Genomic DNA, 20,322 nt, shown 5'->3' with positions numbered 1-20,322 from the left:
CTTTTACTAAAGCAAGCTGTTACATTTTATGTATTCTGAAGGAAGCTAGTCATAAACTTATGCTCTAGGAGCAGATCCTCCATTTTAAAATGCTTTTAATTATTAATTAGCTCTTATACAGATCTTTTAATCCTCAATGTACTTTGTGAAGTGGAGAAAAGGCAGGTATTTAAAGATAGTCAGTGAGTGTCAGTCATTGTGCATAAAATAAGTAATTTAAAATCCCTACATGGACTATTTTAAGAATGAAGTAGCCTTAAACCACTACATCTTGATCCCTGTTAACCTGTAATATATATAAAAGATCACAGTGCTTTGTTCACTTGAACAACACTCACATGGCCAGTTATCCCACTCTAGCTCAGTCATCTTCATCTGACAATTTTAGCTGACTTCCACTGACACTCCTGAGAGTCAGCTTCGAAGTGTGACACAACTATCATCATATTCATGTTTTAAACCAGGGAAATTCAGTTATGGCAAAGCGAAGAAATCTTAAGGGGCACTCCTACGAATGCAAACTAATGCAACTATAGATTTAATCCTACAATAATAATTCTAAATCATAAACCCTAGTCTTATCATCAGACAATTTCATTAGGCTTAATTTTCAAGGGCATTTGGTAGACATAGTAATGGTTAATCAGTGTACAAAACTTTAACATCACCTTGTTTTCCTGCCTCCCACTTTGTGTTATGTATATAATTTTCCTTGACAAGTATCATATAAATACAAAAGTTGAGAACTTATAAAATCAGTAAACACATGTAGTATGTAGGTATGTTTCCTATCCTGACCACAGCTGCAGCAGCGTATTGAACTCATTGTACACTACCCTAAACAAGCCCTCCGCATAGACTCTGTCCATACCGAAGTGTTTACTGGCTTTTGAAGCACAGAACCAGTAGAAGGAAGCCAATCCAGCAACCACATGATGGAGAAAACCGAGACTTATTAACTCACTTCACCAGTCATCTATCTTTTATTTCTTATTCACGTGAACATCTTTTTGATCTTAACTGTGACCTAAAACCAAATCTGACATAGCTCTTCAGCAGTGAAAGGTTAATTTGGTTTTCCAGAGCACCACACAAAATGCTTTAATCATTCTGACCCCATTCCTTGGAAATGATGGTATTCCTGGGAAGAACGAGGTCAGGGTGTGGTTGCACTTTTATAAGCACAAGCTCCATAATAAGAGATAATCACTACTGCAACACGAGCTTGTAATTTTAGTTTAATGCAGATGGCAGGGATCTATGAAACAGTGTTCAATGCTGCAGCACTTCATAGGATTACACTACACAACTTACTCTGCATGTACACAACATGGCATTAAACACACTGTTGCTCATTGGAACAAGTGTTGTTGCAACCTGTTTTGAAGCTGAACACCAGCAATACATGCCCACTTGCAGTTTCAATATACTAGAAGTAATTGTGCAGCATGGAATACTTTTTATGTTAAACGACAACTATTTTACAGATGGACCATGATGCAGGTCTCCCTGCAACACTCCTACTTTCTCTGCTACTGACACACCTAACAGAGTTGTTTACTAAAACTACACATCATTACTCTTTTGAAACATGTAAAAACATGTAAAAAAAGATGTAAAAACAACAACTAAACTTGGGTGGGATTTTTTTGTTGTCCAATAGAGTATTTTTCAATTGGCACAAGAATGTTATTTCTTACCATCAGCTCTCCACACTATGTATTGTGTGATGACCTCAGCAGAAGAGACTCCATCCTACAGCTGATCCCCAACAACTGCTTAAAACAACAGCTGCGTGGAAATGGGAAGTGTCTAATATTCAACCACACGCTAAGAAAATAATCTAACAGTTATATTGAGATGCTGATTATTTGACAACTGCGCCCAAGCTTCTCCTGACAGTGAGATTTACTAAAAGGTCCTCAGCATTTATTTTATAATTGTACCAAAACAATCTGCCACACATCTAGAATTACACTGTATGCCTGAGGGGAGAAAATGGTCACCAAATTTAGCCCCGTAGGGGTTTATTCTTTTCCCCATTGGATTTAGTGGCAGACTGAGGACCTTTATCCCCTGGAAGAAGGGGAGCAGGGCTGAGGGCAGTCGCCAGGCCCCTCCTGCACCCGCCGCTTCACCGCTGTGCCCCTCCATGGGAGGGCTCTCCTCTCATCCTTCCCTGCGCTGTTCCTCCCCGGATTTTGCCCCTCTCCCCCGCACACATCAGACGCGGCCGAGGCCCGAAGGAGAAAGCGGCCGGGCAGATCAGACCGCACCTCGGCCAGCTCGGAATCCCCGGCGGGACGGGGCCGAGGGAAGCCGCGGCGCTGCACCGCCGCCCGGGGAGGGTGATGGTCCCGGGACAACTCTCCCACCGCTCCTTCGGCGCAACCGCCCCCTTCTCCTCACGGCGGGCACCCGCCCCCGCTCCCGCAGCCACTCACCGCCCGCAGCACAGAGCGGCCACAGCGACCAGGCCGCGTCTCCATAGCAACAACGCTTTTCCCGCTTCAAACGCTCGCGCGCAGCCCCTCACCCGCAGCCAACGAATGGGGCGAGGGAGAGGCGCCCAGGGGGTGTGTCCCGGCAGGGGAGAACCAATCCGAGGCCTCCGCGGCCGGAGGGGGCGGAGCCAGGGGCAGGGGGAGGGGGCGGGAAGAGGAACGACAAGGCGGAGGGAGCCTGTGCCGCTTGTGATTGGCTGGGGCTGCCTCCAGTCGCGCCCCCCTCGCCCCGGAAGCGGAGGTGGCGGGCGGCGGCGGGGTGAGTGAGGCCCGGGGCCTCGGCGTGCGGCTGCCGCAGGGGGTGCGGTGTGTGTCGGGGGGTCCCGCTGCTGTGGCCGCGGCCCAGGGTGCTCTGCCCGCTCTGGGCCGCCCGCCTCGCCTCAGCCTGCTCGCTGCTGGGAGGGCTCTGCCCGCTACTGGCGGCCCGGTGGGCCGTCCCTCTGCGGGCAGCGGGGAAGGGAGGCCGGGCCCCGGGGTGGCCCTGGGGCCGCTGACGCGGCGGCCCTCGGGGAGATTTGTCCTTCCAGGCTCTGAGCGTCCGAGCGCGGCGCTTCCAGGGACGCACGGGAGGTGGTGCTGGTCTCCAGCTTGGGCAGCCTTCTGGCTCCACGTTGACCGGGGTCGGTCCCTGCGGTGCCCGGGGGTTTGGTGGGTGGCGGTAGGGGTTGTCTGTGGCGCAGCTGGTCAGAAGCTAATTGTGGGGGTTAAAGAGGGGTTAACCGAGAGAGCTGAATGCCGTCCTGGGACTGTGCTGGGGGTGAAGGACTATGCTGTGGTTTCCCAGTTTGGAAACTGGAGGTGTCACAATGCCTCCCTGGGCATCCCAGGGCAAAACAGTGCTGTGTAAACTTATTGATTGAAATGTGCAGTTCTGTCAAAATGCAAAGCTTTGCCCGGAAGATGGAGTTGGTCTATTCTTTAATCTGGTTTTCTCACCTCCCTTGGTTCTCTGCTTTTCCATATTAGGTCCAGTTGTCTCATCTGCATAGCTTATTGATTACAGTATTTGTCACTTAAGATATACATTATTTTCTGTTTATGGCAAATTAGCGCTTAACACATATGTGAAGAACCTTGAGGCTTTTGTTTTAACGGCTTTGTGTCCAGCCCAGTCAGCAGAGAGCATGTCCTTTGCAATTCCAGTTCTCAGCTCTACCACTGACATCTTGATGAGTTTCCTGCTGCAGGAACTCTCTTGGGTGGTTATTTCTGCGTGCCAGTTCCAGTAATGATGAGGTAATGCCTTTGCACAGGGGTTTTGGATTTTTTCAGTGGAAAAGCTTCAGTGTGTTCATTGGTGTCTTTCCTTTTGCTTTATCATTTCTCTTTCTCCCCGTGATGTGGTAGGCAATAATACATAAGCAGCAAAGAAATGTCATGCAGGGTTGTATTTCTTGCTTCTTGATGACTTTTTTTTTAGTCAAGCTTTGGTATAGGTTTCTGTTTCCTTGTTTTAAAAGGAAATTGCTCTTTTTTTAAAAACTAAAAGATAGTAAGATGCCATGTGGTTGTCTAGTAATGGCAGAAAGATTAATGACTTCTAGTGCATATTGAGATAAGTTTGCTTGACAAATACTGCTAGTCTCTTTGAGCTCCATGTTTTATGTTGTTGCTGCTTGATCCTCTCTGCTCTCCCACAGCTCTCCGTGCAGTTAACAGAAGGACATGGCTGTGAGAGCTTGTGGCTTGATCATCTACAGGAGGCTGCAGTCAGCAGCATCTTCTAAGGTCACTGATGGTATTGAGTACCTCCTCCTTCAGACATCCTATGGAACCCATCACTGGACCCCACCCAAAGGTGATGTTTGTTCTGATAACACACTTCAGGATCATTTGTGTCTGGTAGGGTTACAGACTGAACTTTGACTGAAGGCTGCTGAAGTCAACATTGAGGGGCAGGTAATCAGTTGACAGTAGCTGCTGATTGTGCAGATGAGTGGGGAGTTTTGTGAAACTGAAGTTCTTTGCAAGTCCTGACTGTATAGACTATTGGACACGACTGACTAGGGTTGAGGAGGGTCACCCAATTATACTTCTCAGATCTTTACGGCAGATGCTGAGCAGACAGCTGAAATGAGGTAACTAGAAACAATTTTACCTTCATGCTCAGGTCTGACTCCCTGCCAGATACTGCTCTTGCCAGTGCACAGTTGTTTGACCCTTCAGATTACACACGGGTCACAGTTTGCAGTGCAGCTTTGGAAAGCAAACTGAAATGGGTGATGATTTATTTTAAAACACCTTTCTTAGAAGCTGAAGGAGTTTCCATGAGTTCAGAAGATCATTGGCAAAGAGCATATACTTAATGCAGCAGAGATGATCTTATGAGCCATCCCCCTCATCAGCAAGGCCGCAAAGGAGAAGGCAAGCCTGGTGCCTCAAGATGTGTGGCAGCATCTTGTCTGTAAAGACATGTGGTAGAGCCAGTGTTTGGCAGTACGTAGACATAGCCACAGTACTGGGAAAAGTGCAGCACAGAGATACTTCATGTTCCTTGTAGGTCTTCTTATATACTGTTTTTTGCCCTCTCAGCTTTCTTCCTCCTAGTTTTTAATTACTATTTTGTAAGATGCAGTGCTCTTAATTCATAGTGCAGGAACAGTTTGTAAACAGGAATTTGCAAATTGGAGAAAAAAACCCTCGTAACAGCACCAAGTACAGTCTCCTATTGAGGAAAGAACAAAACTTTCCAAACCTCTCCCTTTGTCCACTTCCCCAAAAGCCTGGGGGGAGTAGTGTTTGCAGCCTAATGAAAGGCTAAAAAACATATACTGGGACATGATGGTTGTTGTGAGAAGAGACCCCCATGTGGAAACATTCACTGGGAACACAGTAATTCTGCACAGGCGATTGAAGTGACTTGTAAGCATTTCAGCAGGGAGTAGATGTCTTGTAAGCATGTATCTGAAGCACTCAAAATCAAGCAATCATCAACTGGTTTGGACTAGGGGGGACATTTAAAGATCATCTTGTCCAACTAGTAAAGAGCAGGGACATCTTCAACTTGATGAGAGTGCTCAGAGCCCCATCCAATATGACCTTGAATGTTTCCAGGGATGGGGCAAATACCACCATTTCTCTGGGCAGCCTCTTCCAGTGTTTCAGCACAACCCTCAATTGTAAAAACTGTCTTCCTGTTGTGTAGTCTGAATCTCACCTCTTCTAGTTTAAAACCATTATCCTTTGTCTTATCACTAGAGACCCTATGAAAAAGTCTGTCTGTCTCTTTCTTACAAGCCGTCTTTAAGTATTGAAAGAGTACAGTAAGGTCCCCCATGGACTCACCTGTCCTTCTGACTGAACAAGGGTACCTTTCTTGGCCTTTTGTCATAGGAAAGGTGTTCCAGCTGATGTTTGCATCTGTACATGCACTCTCTCCCAAAAGGTCCATGTCTGCCTTGTGCTGAGGCCTCCAGAGCTGGACACAGTACTCCATGTGGGCTGTCACCAGAGTAGAGGGGCAGAATTGCTCAACCTGCTGTTTAAGGTTTTATAGATCAAAAACCACATACAAAAGCCAGAATGTGATGTCAGCCTTTAATAGTAGCTTGGTACAGATTTGGGGGCAGTAAATGAAGAGGAGCTATTATATTGCAAGGAATATGTAATATGAGTGGCCTTCAGAGGCAGCCTCAGGTTGTATAATGTGGTAACATAACTTGTATATGATGCAGACATAGATTAAATGTGGCAGGAGCCAGAATGTGAAGTTACAACTGTTGCTTCAGCAGCATGCAGAAGGCAATTTACAGATACAGCTGCACACTGGTATTTTAGAAGTTCCCTAAGCAACTGCAGCCCTTATGGGATTAAACTGGATTTGCGTGGATCTTCCCACATGAGCTTCATCAGCCTCATCTCTGCTCGTAGAACTGACTTGGCACTGGCTGAGGCTGATGGGAAGGGGCTCCAAGGTTTGTTTTCCTCGTCAGCAGATTAGAGCTGCATTAGTGCAAATGACTGGGAGGATTTTCCACCCAGTAAGTAGAACATGCTGATCAAAGTTGGAAACTTACTGGACTCAGACTTGAGGTTATCAGCAACAAGGTGAGGTGATTTCCTTTCGCTATGTTGGAGAGCAGGAGAATGTACTGGTGTCATTTGAGCTGAAACTGAATCGCAGCCCCCTCAGCTTTGTTGCTACCTCAATTCATTGCACATTTGGAGACTATGGATTGTGACTGTCATAAAAAATAGTGGTTACTGTTCATGGATGTGCTGTGGGCATTTGCTGTGGGCACTGTGAAAGTAATCCACTGGTGCAAGGCCAAGTGGATTCTGTTTCTCAACTATTGGTAATAGGTCCCAGCTGTGAAAATATATACTTTGTCAAAAGGATAGAGCTTGTCTTGCAGTTCTGAGATTTAAGGGCAAAATGCTTTTACTAAAAGCTTCCGTGTGCTTCAAGTATCTGAGACATCAAGTGCAGCATCAGGCACCGTTTTCTTTTGTTCATCATCTTCATCACGACCTGGATGAGTGGACAGAGTGTACCCTCAGCAAGTTCCCTGATGACTCCAAAGTGGGAGGACTGGCTGATTCACCAGAATCAGGCTGTGTTGACATTCAGTGAGATCTGGACAGATTGAGAGTTGGGCAGAGAGGAACCTCATGAGGTTCAACAAGGACCAGTGCAGTGTCCTGCACCTGGGGAGGAACAGCCCCACATGCACCAGCACAGACTGGGGATCGACCTGCTGGGGAGCAGCTCTGCAGAGAGAGACCTGGGAGTCCTAGTTGATAACAAACTAACCATGAGCCAGCAGTGTGCCCTCGTGGCCAAGAAGGCCAATGGCATCCTGGCATGCATCAAGAAGAGTGTTGCCAGCAGGTCAAGGGAGGTTCTGCTCCCCCTCTCCTCTGCCCTGGTGAGGCCTCATCTGGAGTCCTGTGTCCAGTTCTGGGCTCCCCAGCTCAAGAGGGACAGGAAGCTGCTGGAGCGAGTCCAACACAGAGCCACCAAGATGATCAGGGGACAGGAGCGTATTCCTGATGAGGAAGGGCTGTGGGAACTGGGGCTGTTCAGCCTGGTGAAGAGATGACAGCGGGGGAATCTCGTTAATCCTTACAAGTGTTTGGAGGTGTATGTCAAGAGGATGGGGCGGCACTTTTTTCTGCTGTGTCCAGTGATAGAACAAGAGGCAATGGGATGAAGCTGGAACACAAAAAGTTCCATTTAAACATAAGGAAAAACTTTCACTGTTGAGGTGAGGGAGCCCTGGCACAGGCTGCCCAGGGATGGTGTGGAGTCTCCTTCTCTGGAGGTCTTCAAAATCTGCCTGGACATGTTCCTGTGCAACCTGATCTAGGTGAACCTGCTTTAGCAGAGGGCTTTGACTAGATGATCTCTGTCCCTTCAGACCCCTACCATTCTGTGATCCTTTGCAGCTACTGCTTGAAATAGGACCATATTTTGCATTTGAGATGATGTAAGAGGTGTTTGAGCTGATACGCAGACAAAGAAGTGAGAGAAACTCACGTGGAAAGCAACAATACCAAGTTCCAGTACCAAAAGGTGACTTTGGGTTCCTGGGCCCTCAGGGAAGATTCATCTCTGTGACAAAGGTATGGCTATTTGCAGCCAGCTACGTAGAAAATAGGGTGACACCAGGAGCAAAAAATAAACCCTAACTGTTTTTTTTTCCTCTTGAAGCCTCCCAGCTCCTGCTGTGTTGCTTTCTTGAGATCTTGCTTGGCTTATTCTATTTATGTTCTAGTCTGGAGTTTCATGAGAAAATCAAATCTGACATTTCTCAACAAAAGTACAAACAGTTGTGGATGTGTTATATTTATCTGTTGTTTGTAGTGGCACCTCTCATTCTGAGAAATGTAAAATAAATGATGTCTCCTAGAGGAGCTACACAGCTGGTCTTTTGGGCTTGCTGTGTTTCAGAGAGGAGTATGGGAGAGAAATAAAAATACCTATAACTGCCTAGCTGAAATCCTTTTTTTTGAATAGCATTTGTTGTTGCCTCGTTTGTTGTTTATGGGCTGTTGGCATGAGTAAGGGTTTGCAGAACTGAGCTTTAAGCTTCTGTGAGAGGGAAGTGTTGAGAGAGGACTAAGGCTCTTTCAAATGAGTTGTCTCCTGTGTAACTGGATAAAGGAAAAGCATTCACAAGGCACTCAGCCCTCAGGATGATCTAAGGTGGAACATCCCTGGAAACACTCAAGGTCAGGCTGGACAGGGCTCTGAGCATCCTGATAAGAGTTGAAGATGTCCCTGCTCATTGCTGAGGGGTTGGACCAAATGATCTTTGAAGGTCCCTTATAACCCAATCTATTCTGTGATTCTGTGACTGCGGATGCAGAGGACTGGGAAGAAAATATGACTAGTGTTGGCAGGCCACTGGAAGTTTCAGAAGATGTGGTGTAAGCAATGATCCTAAAAGCCACAAGACAAAGACAAATCAAGGTGTAAAGGCTGGAAAAGAAATCTCTGTTTTCTTATTTCCATTTGATTCTGTATTAACTCCAGTGTACTTTTATCTCTGTCTCCCAAAACCTGAGTTTCCTTCTCAGAGACTTACTTTTTCACCTTCTTGACAGGCCATGTGGATCCAGGAGAGGATGACCTACAGACAGCTCTCCGGGAAACGCAGGAAGAAGCTGGTCTTCAGGCCAGCCAGCTCACCCTCATAGAGGGGTACAAGAAAGAGCTACACTATCCTGTCCATGGCAAACCAAAGACTGTCATTTACTGGCTGGCAGAAATGAAGGACTATAACACAGAGATCAAGCTCTCGGAGGAGCACCAAGCTTTCCGGTGGCTGAAGCTGGAGGACGCTTGCAAGTTTGCAGAATATGAAGACATGCAAGCGACGCTGAAAGAAGCGCACCAGTTTCTGTGCTCCAGATAATAAATGCTGTCGTGGAGGAACAGGGGGATTTTTGAAGAAGCACAGCTTGCTGCTTTTTTTTTTTAAATCTTTAAATTCAGTGAAGAACTTTTAAAGAGCTTCTGCTTTTGTCTCCCTTTGCTAATGCAAAAAAGTGTTGTCTGGCTGAACAATGAGCCAGAGATGTCTGAAATGAAACCTAGAGCTAGCAAAGAATTCTTTTGTCCCTTCCTCCTTTTTCTTTTTCATTTTTTCCCCTTTTTTCCCCCTCTTAACCACAGGTCTTTTTGTTAAATCAAACACTTTATTTCTTGACTTGCTACTGTAGAACTACAGAGCTGAGAAAATGAGCATATGGAGGATTTTAGCAACAAAATGTTTACTGCAGAAATTGCACCTTGCATTTCAAATGGGGAAGCAGTAATTCTGTTCCCAACTCCTCCACTGACATGCTGTGATAACTTGTCAAATCATTTCAGATCTTGCCTGTTTGTATCGTGAATTTATGTACATCACTAATGTACTTCTATGAAATCATTTTCCATCCAAAGTCTCTTAGTAAACTGTTGATTTACAACGTTTAAATGGTAAACTTGAAGTTCTTAATTTGCCTCTTTCTTTTCCTTATTCACTCTTTAACAGACCCCTTGGCCATACGTTAGTCAGGGAGTTGAGAAAGGGGAAATGCATTGCCTGTTACAGCATTTGCTGCACAGAATATCTAATCTAATGTGCAGCCTTGAATATCTAATCTAATGTGCAGCCTTAAATCTGTTTGATAGCATCTATGTTTCTGTGGCTGCAGCCTGCACCAGGCTGTTGGCAGCAGGGCCATGTGCAGTGCCAGTGCTATGCTGAAAATAGACATACTGGATTATGCAGCAGCCTGTGGTGGTATACATGAGCTTGCCTGCGTCATCTTTCTTGTGGACCTCTCTTTTGCCATTAACATTGGTGGGAGCTGAGGTTGTTGGCAGTCTACATGATTACTTGTGTTCAGGTCATAACAATGCCTGAAACATTTGGGTGTTTTGGTTATAAATATCAACAAAGCATGATGGCATTATTAAAATTTCTAGGTTTTTTAGGAATGAGGTTTTCTGAATCCCAGGCAACTGTAGGGGAGAGCAAGTGTCCCTTCTTTGCTACATCTCCTCTAGCCTTTACTGCTAAGGCAGTTGAACTAGCAAAACAAATAAATATATGAGAAAGTGAGTTCTGCTTCACTTTGTGCTCCTTCAAAGTGGGGGTCATCAGCATCACATCATCCCTGGAGCACTGGATGTCACCAGAGACTGGGCTGAGAAAAACAAGTGACAGTTTAGTACCGTGTGACTCTCCAGGTAGGCAGCACTCATCCTTTGAAGCAGCGTACAACAATAGTGTTACTACCACTGTGGCACTGGAGTCTTGTTCATGGCTCTGTTATCTTTCTGTTTATATGCACACATATACACACGAACAAAACAGGCGGCTTTTAAATATGTATTTATACACAAACAGTTTCAACGCTCCTCTACTTCTCAATTGTTTTAATTTGATGATGAATGCTGTTGACAAGCATTGCATTTCAGGTGATGGCAGAGAGTGAACAGCACATAGGTTGTGCAATTGCGTGTTTCTGAGCTAGCTGTAGGAGCAGAGAGTGGAGGATGTGTCACACAGTCAACAGGTTTATCCCCATGACAGAGGCAGCTATTGTGGAGTCTTTCCTGGTGAATATTTGGCTAATGTGCATTTTAAGACGTCAGTATGAAGACTCATGCCTTCAGCTCCTCTGTCCATACCTTGGAAAATTTGGTCTGTAGCATCTAATGGAGGTAAAGCAGTGAGAAATGACTAAAAGATAATAATAACAGAGAGGGAGAAAATGGTTAAGAGCCTGTGCTGCTTCACAGTCATATTTTTTCGTTATTGTCTGAGCTACCATTTAATCAGGGTTATGTAAACAATGGTGTTACTGCCTTCATATTTATGAGCAAGATTAGCGTATTAAGCATGAATTATAGTGAGTCAGTAACAAGTGATCAGTTCTGCCCATTCAGCAGTACTGAATATAAGCAGTTGCTGCTTTGGGAAGCACATTAGCTAAACTCCAACTAAGTGTTTGCATTATAATGGCACTGCATACATAGTGTTCCCTAAGTGCATCAAGGTTTTGAAAGGTGACAAGTGCTGGGCACCGCAGGGTGATGTGCTTCTGGGACAGAATTTCAAAGGCGGGCACCCTAATTGGTGAGGCACTATGTGTTCATTTGGAACAATTTACATACAGAATGTATTCCCACAAATTTTGTGTGGAAAATGATGTTTAGGCATTTGGAAACTTGTCCCAAAAGTCCTTGGTTTTGTTTTGAATTCTGACTTACCAATGTTTCCACTTTTATTCTGACTCTTGTTTGTGTTCACTGCTCACTGGTGAAGAAAGAGTTCTTCCCCTGCATGTGTCTAGTAGTAAAATATTTTCCCAAGGAGTATGTGGGAAACCCTCCAGTAAATAATTATAGAATAATCTGCCTGGGGAAGACATTATATCCAACCTCTATGATTTTTATGCCCTCAACCAATCATGTTTGTGTTTTCTTTCCTGAGACCAGCTAACTTTTTGGTCATGGTAGTTTCTCGTGACAGTTAACTTTTTACTCGGCCGTCATTCTATGTTTAGAAGGAAAGAAAAATCAGATACTGTAAATTCCCTAAAGACCTTACTTCTGCCTGAGGTTAAATAAAATAAAAATCTCGAAGTCCAAGCTCCACTGAAATAGCACAGCATCTTAATTTAGGTAAAGTGCAAAGTGTTGTTTAAGTCTGAGCGAGACAGGTTAGGATGTGGGATCCCTTGCTTTGCTGAACAGTTATACTGATGCAGCTCACAACTGACTGATGTTAGTATTTCTAATTCCCTGATTTATAGCCATGATTACCGTTCACATCATCACCAGATGGGAGAGAAGGAAAGCATAAATTAATGGATATTGGGAAAGCAGAAAGATATTGCAGGTTTCACTGAGAAAAGATCAGGATTGAGTGTGATGGTCACAGGTAATTATATTCAAACAAGAAGTGCAAAGGCTGAAGACATTGCCTTCCTTCCTCCTAGAAAAAAACCTGCAATACTGCAGTAGATAGGAGCAGTATATCCATTGTCTATTTTGTATGAATATAGAGAATCAGAGACTGAAGCTGGTATAAAATGGGTGGATAATGTACTGTCTCCGAGAGCATCACCAACATTGTTTGCCATTGTACATAAAGAAAGAGGATGTGTGCTATAACAAGGCCTAATAGGTCCTGAATGTGGAAATATTTTGAGTTATACCTTCTGTCTCAGCAGGACTCTTACAGTGATGCAGAGAGGATGATGGAGTGCTACCTTTTAAGTTATAGATGTGACTTTCTGATATTTAATTAATAACATAGTAGAAGGAGTATTTTGTCAGGTATCTGGAGAAGACTCTGGTCTTTTGAATCCTGAAGGCAGTGCTTATTAGTTCTGTTCTCACATTGGCAAAGTAAGTGACAGCCTTCTGTGTCTGTTGGCAACTAGTTTTATCTAAAAAAAAGGATTTAGGGATCATCAGGACTTCTGTTTTTCACCTTACACCTTGTCTCCAAGGATTTACTTTCTCATTTGCTCAGTAACTCAGATTTCAGGTCACTGGGCACTTGCAGCTGGTGATAATCTCAGCTTCATTTAGCTAAATCTGGTTTTTGTTATGGGTTAGATCAGCTCTGGAAGAGCTAAGCAGCGTGTGCCTATACAAAACAAACAATCTGCTCTGCTTGCTTTAATCTTGTGCTGTGCAAGGAGATTGTTCTCCAGTGTTGAAAAAAAACCCAAACCAAACAGTGCTTACAACTCCCTGTCAAAACAGCAAGGCTAGGGAGGAGATTGGCTATGATGGCACTCTTGCTGGTGGGAAGAGTGACACAGGATGGAAAAAAAAGCTCTGTTGTTTTAGAGCTAGTCCATTTGATAATTGGCATTATCAAAAAGAGGAGTGATGGTCCCATCTTTCCACTCAATGAGGATCTCTCCATGCCTCAAGGAAGGGGAGCGAGATGGTGGAAGGTACGCCTGGGGACCTCTTTGTAAGGGAGATGGCTCCTGTAAGTCAGCTCTGCTGCTGTTGGCTGGGGAGCTCTTCAAAGCAGAGAGGATTTTCTTCTTCCTAGGAGGAGAGAGGAGAGAGTACATAACTGCATCTCCCAGTAACTTGTTTTCTTCTCCCTGTCAACTGGTCCAGCAACTGCAGGGCCCATGTTCGCTAGAGCTTCAGGAGTGGCAGGAGGTGTGTAGCAGAGGAGGAGCCAACAGAAGCAGCTGCTTTTGTATGGGGTCATGAGTGAGAGAGAGAAATGGTGTCAGAGAGGAGAAATCACCAAGAGTGACATGATAGGAGATCTGACCAATCCACTAAGAGCCAGATACTTCAGGTGTGGGATAGCGAAATGTGCCAAGATCAAGACTTTGGTTTTGAAGTGCTCAACAGGGAAGTGCAAACTGAAAGAATCTGAATCTCACTTACTTATTGTAGTGAACATTGAGTGTCAGTATTATTAATCCCAGTATGAATGCCAAGGGGCTGAGGACCAGCATGGCCGTCTTCCAGTTGGTGCCTGAGATGATATCACAGAAACAATCACACATTTGCTGTACCTATCCCTATTCTTACACAATAGCCACAAAAAAGCACCATGCAATGTCCCTGAAGACTAGCAGATAATAGGAAAAGTGCTTTGTCTGTAAGGTCAATTTCTTACAGCTGCTTTACACTGCACAGCATCCTTCTATTGAATTAGGCTACAAAAAGTTTTTGCTAGGAAGACAATAACTACCTGTGCTTCTTCACTCTGCAGCTCTCTGGTAGGAAATCAGGCCTGAGGGAAGGCACCACTGCTAGTGGGGTATCAGTTCCTACTACTGAGCTAGGACAAAGTATTTGCATGTTTTCACTCACTTTTGTCCTGAAGGCCTGTGGAGACCTTTTCTGACAGGTAATTTTATGCCCTTGTTCCCTACTGAGCATCCTCAGCAGAACCCAGCAGAATGTAACTGTGTTCATGGGAAGGTCAGGAGCGCTGATGAACCTTCATCCACCTAGTCTCTTCATCCTCTGGCTGATCCCTGTACTTACCTGCAAGCCTGGCACCAGCATTTTTCCCTCGATTTCCATGGTGCTTTTTAGAGTGATTGTGGGATGCATCTAGGGGAAGAAGCAGAGAGATTCAGATTAGCAGCTTCCACTATTGGACAGGATGAAGCCCCAGCTTCCTCCTGGGGTTGCACTGTAACCACAAATCCCATTTATATGGAGGCAGAAGGAAAAGGGAAACTTCCTTGTTCCTCAGCGTTCCCCAGCCACAGGTGTTTTTTGCTCCTGCAGCATATGCAGACTGTGCTTCCAGGTTAAGGCTATGACCGTGTCATGGAACTGCTTACCAAAGTAAACATCTCAACATGTGTAGGAGCACAGCCTTGAGCCACTCAGTGCAACTCTTTGCAGTTACTCAGGTATTTACCACCACTGAAAATAACTTGAGTAATCTCTAGATGTTGCCTGTGCTTTCTTCCTTGCTGTTCTCACATATGCATTCAGAGGAGAAAGGTGCTCACCCTCGTTCGCTGGGAGGTATGCCTGCTTGGTCCTCACTGGAGACACTGTGCTGTTCCATTTGTTAGCCAGAGGTGGGTCAGTTAAGCTCACAGAAGGTTCTCTGTCCACAGCATCAATCTTTGATAAATCAATGGTTTTAGCTTGGAAGGAAATAAAGCAAAGATGTGTGTGATTATCATTTACTTCTAGAACAGAAACCTGGATACGTTCAGGGCCTTCAGTTCTCACAGATTTCAAATACAAAGTGAACCTCTAAGACTTAATCCACAGCCAAAGCAGAGCTTGTTTTCTGGCAGTAAATAAGGTCATTGGTCTAAAAAGTATGAGAGCAATACCAGCTGTTGGGGTGTGAGGAAGATCTTGGTAAATGGAAGCATCACAGGTGTTAACCAGCACAGCAGATGAAGAAATGGAATATAAAGGGTGGTAAATAGTCCCTACCTCTTGCACAGCTCAAGGGCCTCCTTTGCCTTGCCAGTTTTACTGCAGAAGTAGAGGGTGTGGGGTAGCAACTGCTACTAGAGGGGAAGCTGTAGGAAATCTTGTGTTAGCAGGTCATCCGTCTCCTGCACTGGTGTATAGGGCAAGACCAAGAAACCCATGTTTGCAGGGCTCCCTGGCTCTCATCTTAACCCCATCCTTCCCTGTGGTTCATCCATCCACAGGTGCACAAGTGTGACTTAATGAGCAAATAACCTGCCAAAGTAAAAGTTATCTGCCAGTGATCAGCTGAAACTTGGATAAGAAAGCCTAAACAAGCACATAGGACTTTGATGTTGTTACTCTGAGGTCCCCTCCAGTAAACTCTGAACCATGGGGTTTATAGGAAAATTATCAGTTTGCACAAGACACACTAACTGGCATGACCTGTTTCAAAGCCTGCTCTGTGTTTACCCTTGCAGCCTTATTTGGGGAGCCTGGCTTTAAGGTAGCTCTGGGTTGCCAGGAATATTGCCTTAGGGAATGCAAATGCCCTTTTCACATGCCCTTTCTCCCTATCTTAGCCATTCCTCACATCTCCTAGCCTATATTTAACTAGCTTATTTTGTTATCTAATTTATATTGGTGGTTTTTACTGTCCTGTTAAACAAATGCTAGATTTGTTAACTTTTTAGCTGGCTAATTGAAAACCTCTGTAAAAAGGCTTATCTGCACTCAACCAAGAAAAGGTATTGTATCTCTTTTTAATTAGATACAGCCTTTTTATGTTAAAAGGTTATACTCAATCCATTTGCTTATGCTGACCATACGAATCACATTTTCTCTTGACTCATTTTTGCAAAGCTGAAAGATCTCATTGGGGCTCATCGGCCTTAAAGGCAAGGAATAGCTTCTGTGAGGGAAATCGATTCCCCTGAGAACGTTTGGGAACCTCATCGCCTACAGAGTGAACAAACACAGAAAAGTCTCTACAAGCACCAGTTCTTTTCTGGTCCCTGGAGTGGAAGGCAGGAGAGGAGTAGAGGATGAAGGAAGGAATTGAATGTGATTTTCGTGTCTCAGTTTTGCAGACAACTTGACTTGAAAAGTTGTGAAACCACATTCCTTTGCATAAGGGACTAAACTAACGAGGGGAATTGTGTGAACGGTGAGTTGTGACTGGTTGGCAATGGTTTTCAATGGCCATCAGACAAATGATGATAGTCACATGCAATGGTGACTACCATCATTTGATGCAATGACCATGACTGATGCTGGTTAGCCTGATGTCCAACGTATAAAACTGTGACAAGACCAAGGTTTCTGCCCTTTTAATGTCAAATTTAGGCAAAGGATAGCGAACACCCTGGAAGGCAGAGATTAGATGCTTTATAGCAGAAGCCAAGGCCATGAAACTGATACTATAAACCAGATTTTAAAAACATTTTTGATGTCCTCTTCTCTCAATGCAAAGGAAGGGCAGTGCTTTAACTACCTCCCGCTACTTGCTGTGTTCACTAGTCTCTTTGTGGTTACATCAGGTACCCAGAGCAAAGTTCACTTTTGAGGATCATGAGAGCATGGGATGAAGGTTAGAGCAGTAGTTTCATTAGTGATAGGTGCACTGTTGAGGTCTGGCAGGAAATAACTGTAGTGTGTTGCTAAGAAACTGAAGCAACAATTTCTCTTTTCAAATATAGCTGCTTTTCAATAATTCATATAAGTTTAAAAGATGCTTTCAGGTACTTCCAGTTTTCTTTTTACCAAAAACAACATCCCAAAGTACCAAAAACCCCTTCAAAGCCCTCAGCACCTGACATTATGGGACTTCCTTGGTAATTTTGGACTTGGGAGGCTCAAGCAATTTCAACTGTCATAGCTCTGGGCACCAACCCAGTCTTTCAAAAATACTTTTGGCTGTCATTAGAAATGCAGCGGGTGTTAAGAGACCTGATTCTGTAAGGTGTTGCGTGCTTCCTGGAAAACACTGACCAGCAGCTACTGGAAACCAGAGGTACCTAGCATCTGGGCTGACTTGGAGCCATTTGGTATCTCTCCAGATGGGGCCGAAGTGTACTTGAGTTAGAATATTGGATGCAAGCCTGGTGTTAGGTGGCTTGGATGATATGTAATGTTAGGTGTTATCTGATGCTAAATCTACCTCATCTTACTTTCATAGATCCACACAGGTGTGTCTACAGCTTGTTGCGTTGGTTTGCTGGGCCACTGAGCTGGTGACTGGGCAGCAGCACAGATGGTTTCATCTGCTAAAGTCTTCCACCTGCTGAATTTGTCCTTCTCCCTTGAGATGAAAACCTTGTGGCCTCCTTCCTTGGTGGTGAGGTAAAAGCCCAAGCTCTGCAGAGTCAGGTGTCCCTTCTTGCTGCAGGACCACTCTTGATGTTCCCAGTTCCCACAGGGCTCCAGCTTGACCAGGGCATATTCCCACACCCTGTGGGCTGACAAGCACTGCTTTGTTTGAATGCTGATGATGGTCCTGGTGGTGAGGTCCCAGCTCCACTGCTGCTTCTGTGAGTGTGCCTTGCAGTTGGTCAAGCTGACGCCGTTGGTCTCGTGCTGGGAGACACGAATGCACTTTTCCAGACGGGTGTTCCTTATGAGGAAGCCTTGTCCCTCTGCTACTGTTGTACAATCAGAGCACTGTTTAGTACTGTGCATGTCTGAGGTATAGAACCGTAGAATTGTTTCAGCTGGAAGAGACCTTTAAGGTCATCAAGTCCAGCCTTTGTCCCAGCCCTATCAACCACTAGACCATTTCCCTAAGTGCCACATCTGCCCATCTCTTAAACACCTCCAGGGACAGGGACGGTGTCTCCACCACCTCCCTGGGCAGCCCGTTCCAATGTAAAAATGTCTGCTGAACAGCAGACATTGTAAAAGCCCTGGTGAAGGGGAGATGTAACCTACCAGTCCTTTCCTGGATGTGCATGCCTGGATAAACAGTTCCTTCAACTTTCTAATTCCCCAAAATGAAATTTATTTAAAATACAGGGTGCACAAACAGCCAAGGGCAGTACTAGAGGAAAATAACTGTAACGTAAGTAACCTGTGTTACTAATGGGGAAAAACTCACCATCCTTGAAAATCTGCAGTGTCATGAAATATCTGCCTGTACATACTTAAATCAGTACTTCAGCTGGTTATAGCTTGAAATAGATACCCATCCTTCCCTCCCTCCAAAATAATGGGATTGTTTGGGTTTTCATGCCCCTATCTGCATGAAATCTTTCTTACAAAAAAGCAGCTGTAGCCCCTGAATTCCCCAGGGCTATTCATCTGCAGCCAATTCAGCCACCTCGAGCTACTCTTTCCATTGAGTGGTTTCTGGTGATATTACAGCAACACTGGGATAAAACCATATGCCATCAGAAGCCTTGGAAGTACTTGGCTGACGCAGCTCGTGTAAGTATTGAAACAAACTTGGATTTAGGATACCTGACGTTAGTCTGTGCCCCCCAGGCATGGTGGCTTTGTAAGAGAGAGACATGTTACAACTGCACTATATCAGGCGCACAACTTGAAGCAATTTCTGTAATTGCACATTGCTTTTAATAGCAACAGGTCCAGCATTTTTGACAACTGAGGATAGATATCCTGTTAGCTGGACAGTTGCCCCCATTTTCAGTACAAAATCATCAGGTGTGGCCTGTGAACATCCTGAGCGAAATGTTAAGTGCTAGACCATCTGTCACTGACATGGGTGTGTACCTTCTGATGTGTATGTTATGTGTGAGACAGAGATCAAAGGAAAGGTTTCACATTTCTGCAAATTCTGAGAAATCTTTTAATTTTACTTACAATTACACACGGTGACTCCCAGCTTTTGTGATGACTTTTCCTCCCTCTTTTCCCCGGGAGTCAGTTATTAAAAAAAAACATTAGCATACAGTACCGAGCATAAAGAGGAGACTGAAAAATGATGTTAGACAAGAACATTGATGTTTATCTAAACAATTGTTTTTGCAGAGTTTTCCCTCCCAAAGCAAAGAACAATACTCTTCCCCGGCAGCAAGTACTTGGCACAGTACCTGAAAAAACTAATGACAGTGTAAATAGAAGCCACTACACAATACCAAGGGTATGAACAATGGCTTAAAAGAATTTCTCTCAGGAAATTCTAGAGGTCTGCTAGATTAATAATGCCTGAGGGGTGTTAAATCAGAAACAGCCTGAATGCATGGGGCGAGGCAGACAGAAACCAGGGTACAACTCCTGTGCCGACTTTGAGATGAGGATGATGTGTCCTTACAGGGATATTGACTTTCATGGACCTGTGATAGCCACCAATCCCTGCAATTCCTGCCAAGCCCATGTGCCTAAATGGAAATTAAATTTCTGGGCCATCTGTGGACAGTTCGTGAGTCCGTATTGAGGGCTGGAGGGAAGATATTTAATGCACCTTGACCTTGAGTTTCTGACAGCTTCTGAAGCCAGGAGCAAGGTCTCATATATAATCTTCCATAATCTTGTAGAAAATCCAAGATGACTAAAATCCCCCTACCATATTTTTTTTCTAGGACTTGGAATCTAGGATTCTAACCTCTTTGCTTCATCTTAACTGGGAGAAACCCTTTTCCAGAGTAATGATTTGAGAGCTGCTTAAAAACATAACAGAGGAACATGACACCTGTGTTGGGTCAGATAATCTGCTGGGCCCTGTATCTTGTCTCCAGCAATGGGCATTAGCATTTGCTAATAGGGGAAAAAGGTAAGAGTGAGGCAAGTAAAGAGCTGGCCTGAGACAGCAAAGATGCCAGTACCTCCTTCCTAAAATGTATCGGCCAGTTAAGAGAGCATCACTGGGTATTCATGGTTAAAATGGTTTTGCCCATGTACACTACATTGTATTTTTAAACTCTGAAGTTCACAAACCATTTTGTTGCCCAAGCAGTATCAAGTAATCATTCTGGGATTTGTGTA

At 44.6% G+C, this 20,322-nt stretch overlaps 1 protein-coding gene across 7 annotated transcripts; it reads left to right on the top strand.

Annotated features, from left to right (window-relative positions):
• Positions 1 to 2,675: 2,675 nt before the first annotated feature.
• Positions 2,676 to 9,935, top strand: NUDT2 (nudix hydrolase 2). Of its 7 annotated transcripts, none has more exons than XM_062018182.1 (4): positions 2,676 to 2,763; positions 3,555 to 3,740; positions 4,145 to 4,302; positions 9,054 to 9,935. In XM_062018182.1, the coding sequence occupies exons 3-4, from the start codon at positions 4,170 to 4,172 to the stop codon at positions 9,362 to 9,364; spliced, it is 444 nt and encodes a 147-aa protein (XP_061874166.1). In that variant the 5' UTR covers positions 2,676 to 2,763; positions 3,555 to 3,740; positions 4,145 to 4,169; the 3' UTR covers positions 9,365 to 9,935. The 7 variants fall into 7 exon arrangements, with proteins under 7 accessions (XP_061874166.1, XP_061874170.1, XP_061874168.1 ...); XM_062018184.1 differs by lacking the exon at positions 2,676 to 2,763 and adding an exon at positions 2,780 to 3,124; XM_062018185.1 differs by lacking the exon at positions 2,676 to 2,763 and adding an exon at positions 3,108 to 3,124 and having other exon boundaries at positions 3,648 to 3,740.
• Positions 9,936 to 20,322: the final 10,387 nt, after the last annotated feature.

This window comes from Colius striatus, chromosome Z (genome assembly GCF_028858725.1).
Source record: "Colius striatus isolate bColStr4 chromosome Z, bColStr4.1.hap1, whole genome shotgun sequence".
NCBI lineage: Eukaryota > Metazoa > Chordata > Aves > Coliiformes > Coliidae > Colius > Colius striatus.
The sequence above is the reverse complement of the archived record's forward strand: the minus strand, read 5'-3'. Positions and strand labels throughout refer to the sequence as shown.

Coding starts and splice junctions, on each gene's coding strand:
- NUDT2 (XM_062018182.1), top strand. CDS start 4,170: ATGGCTGTGAGAGCTTGTGGCTTGATCATCTACAGGAGGCTGCAGTCA. Junction 4,303..9,053: donor TCACTGGACCCCACCCAAAG/GTGATGTTTGTT, acceptor CCTTCTTGACAG/GCCATGTGGATCCAGGAGAG.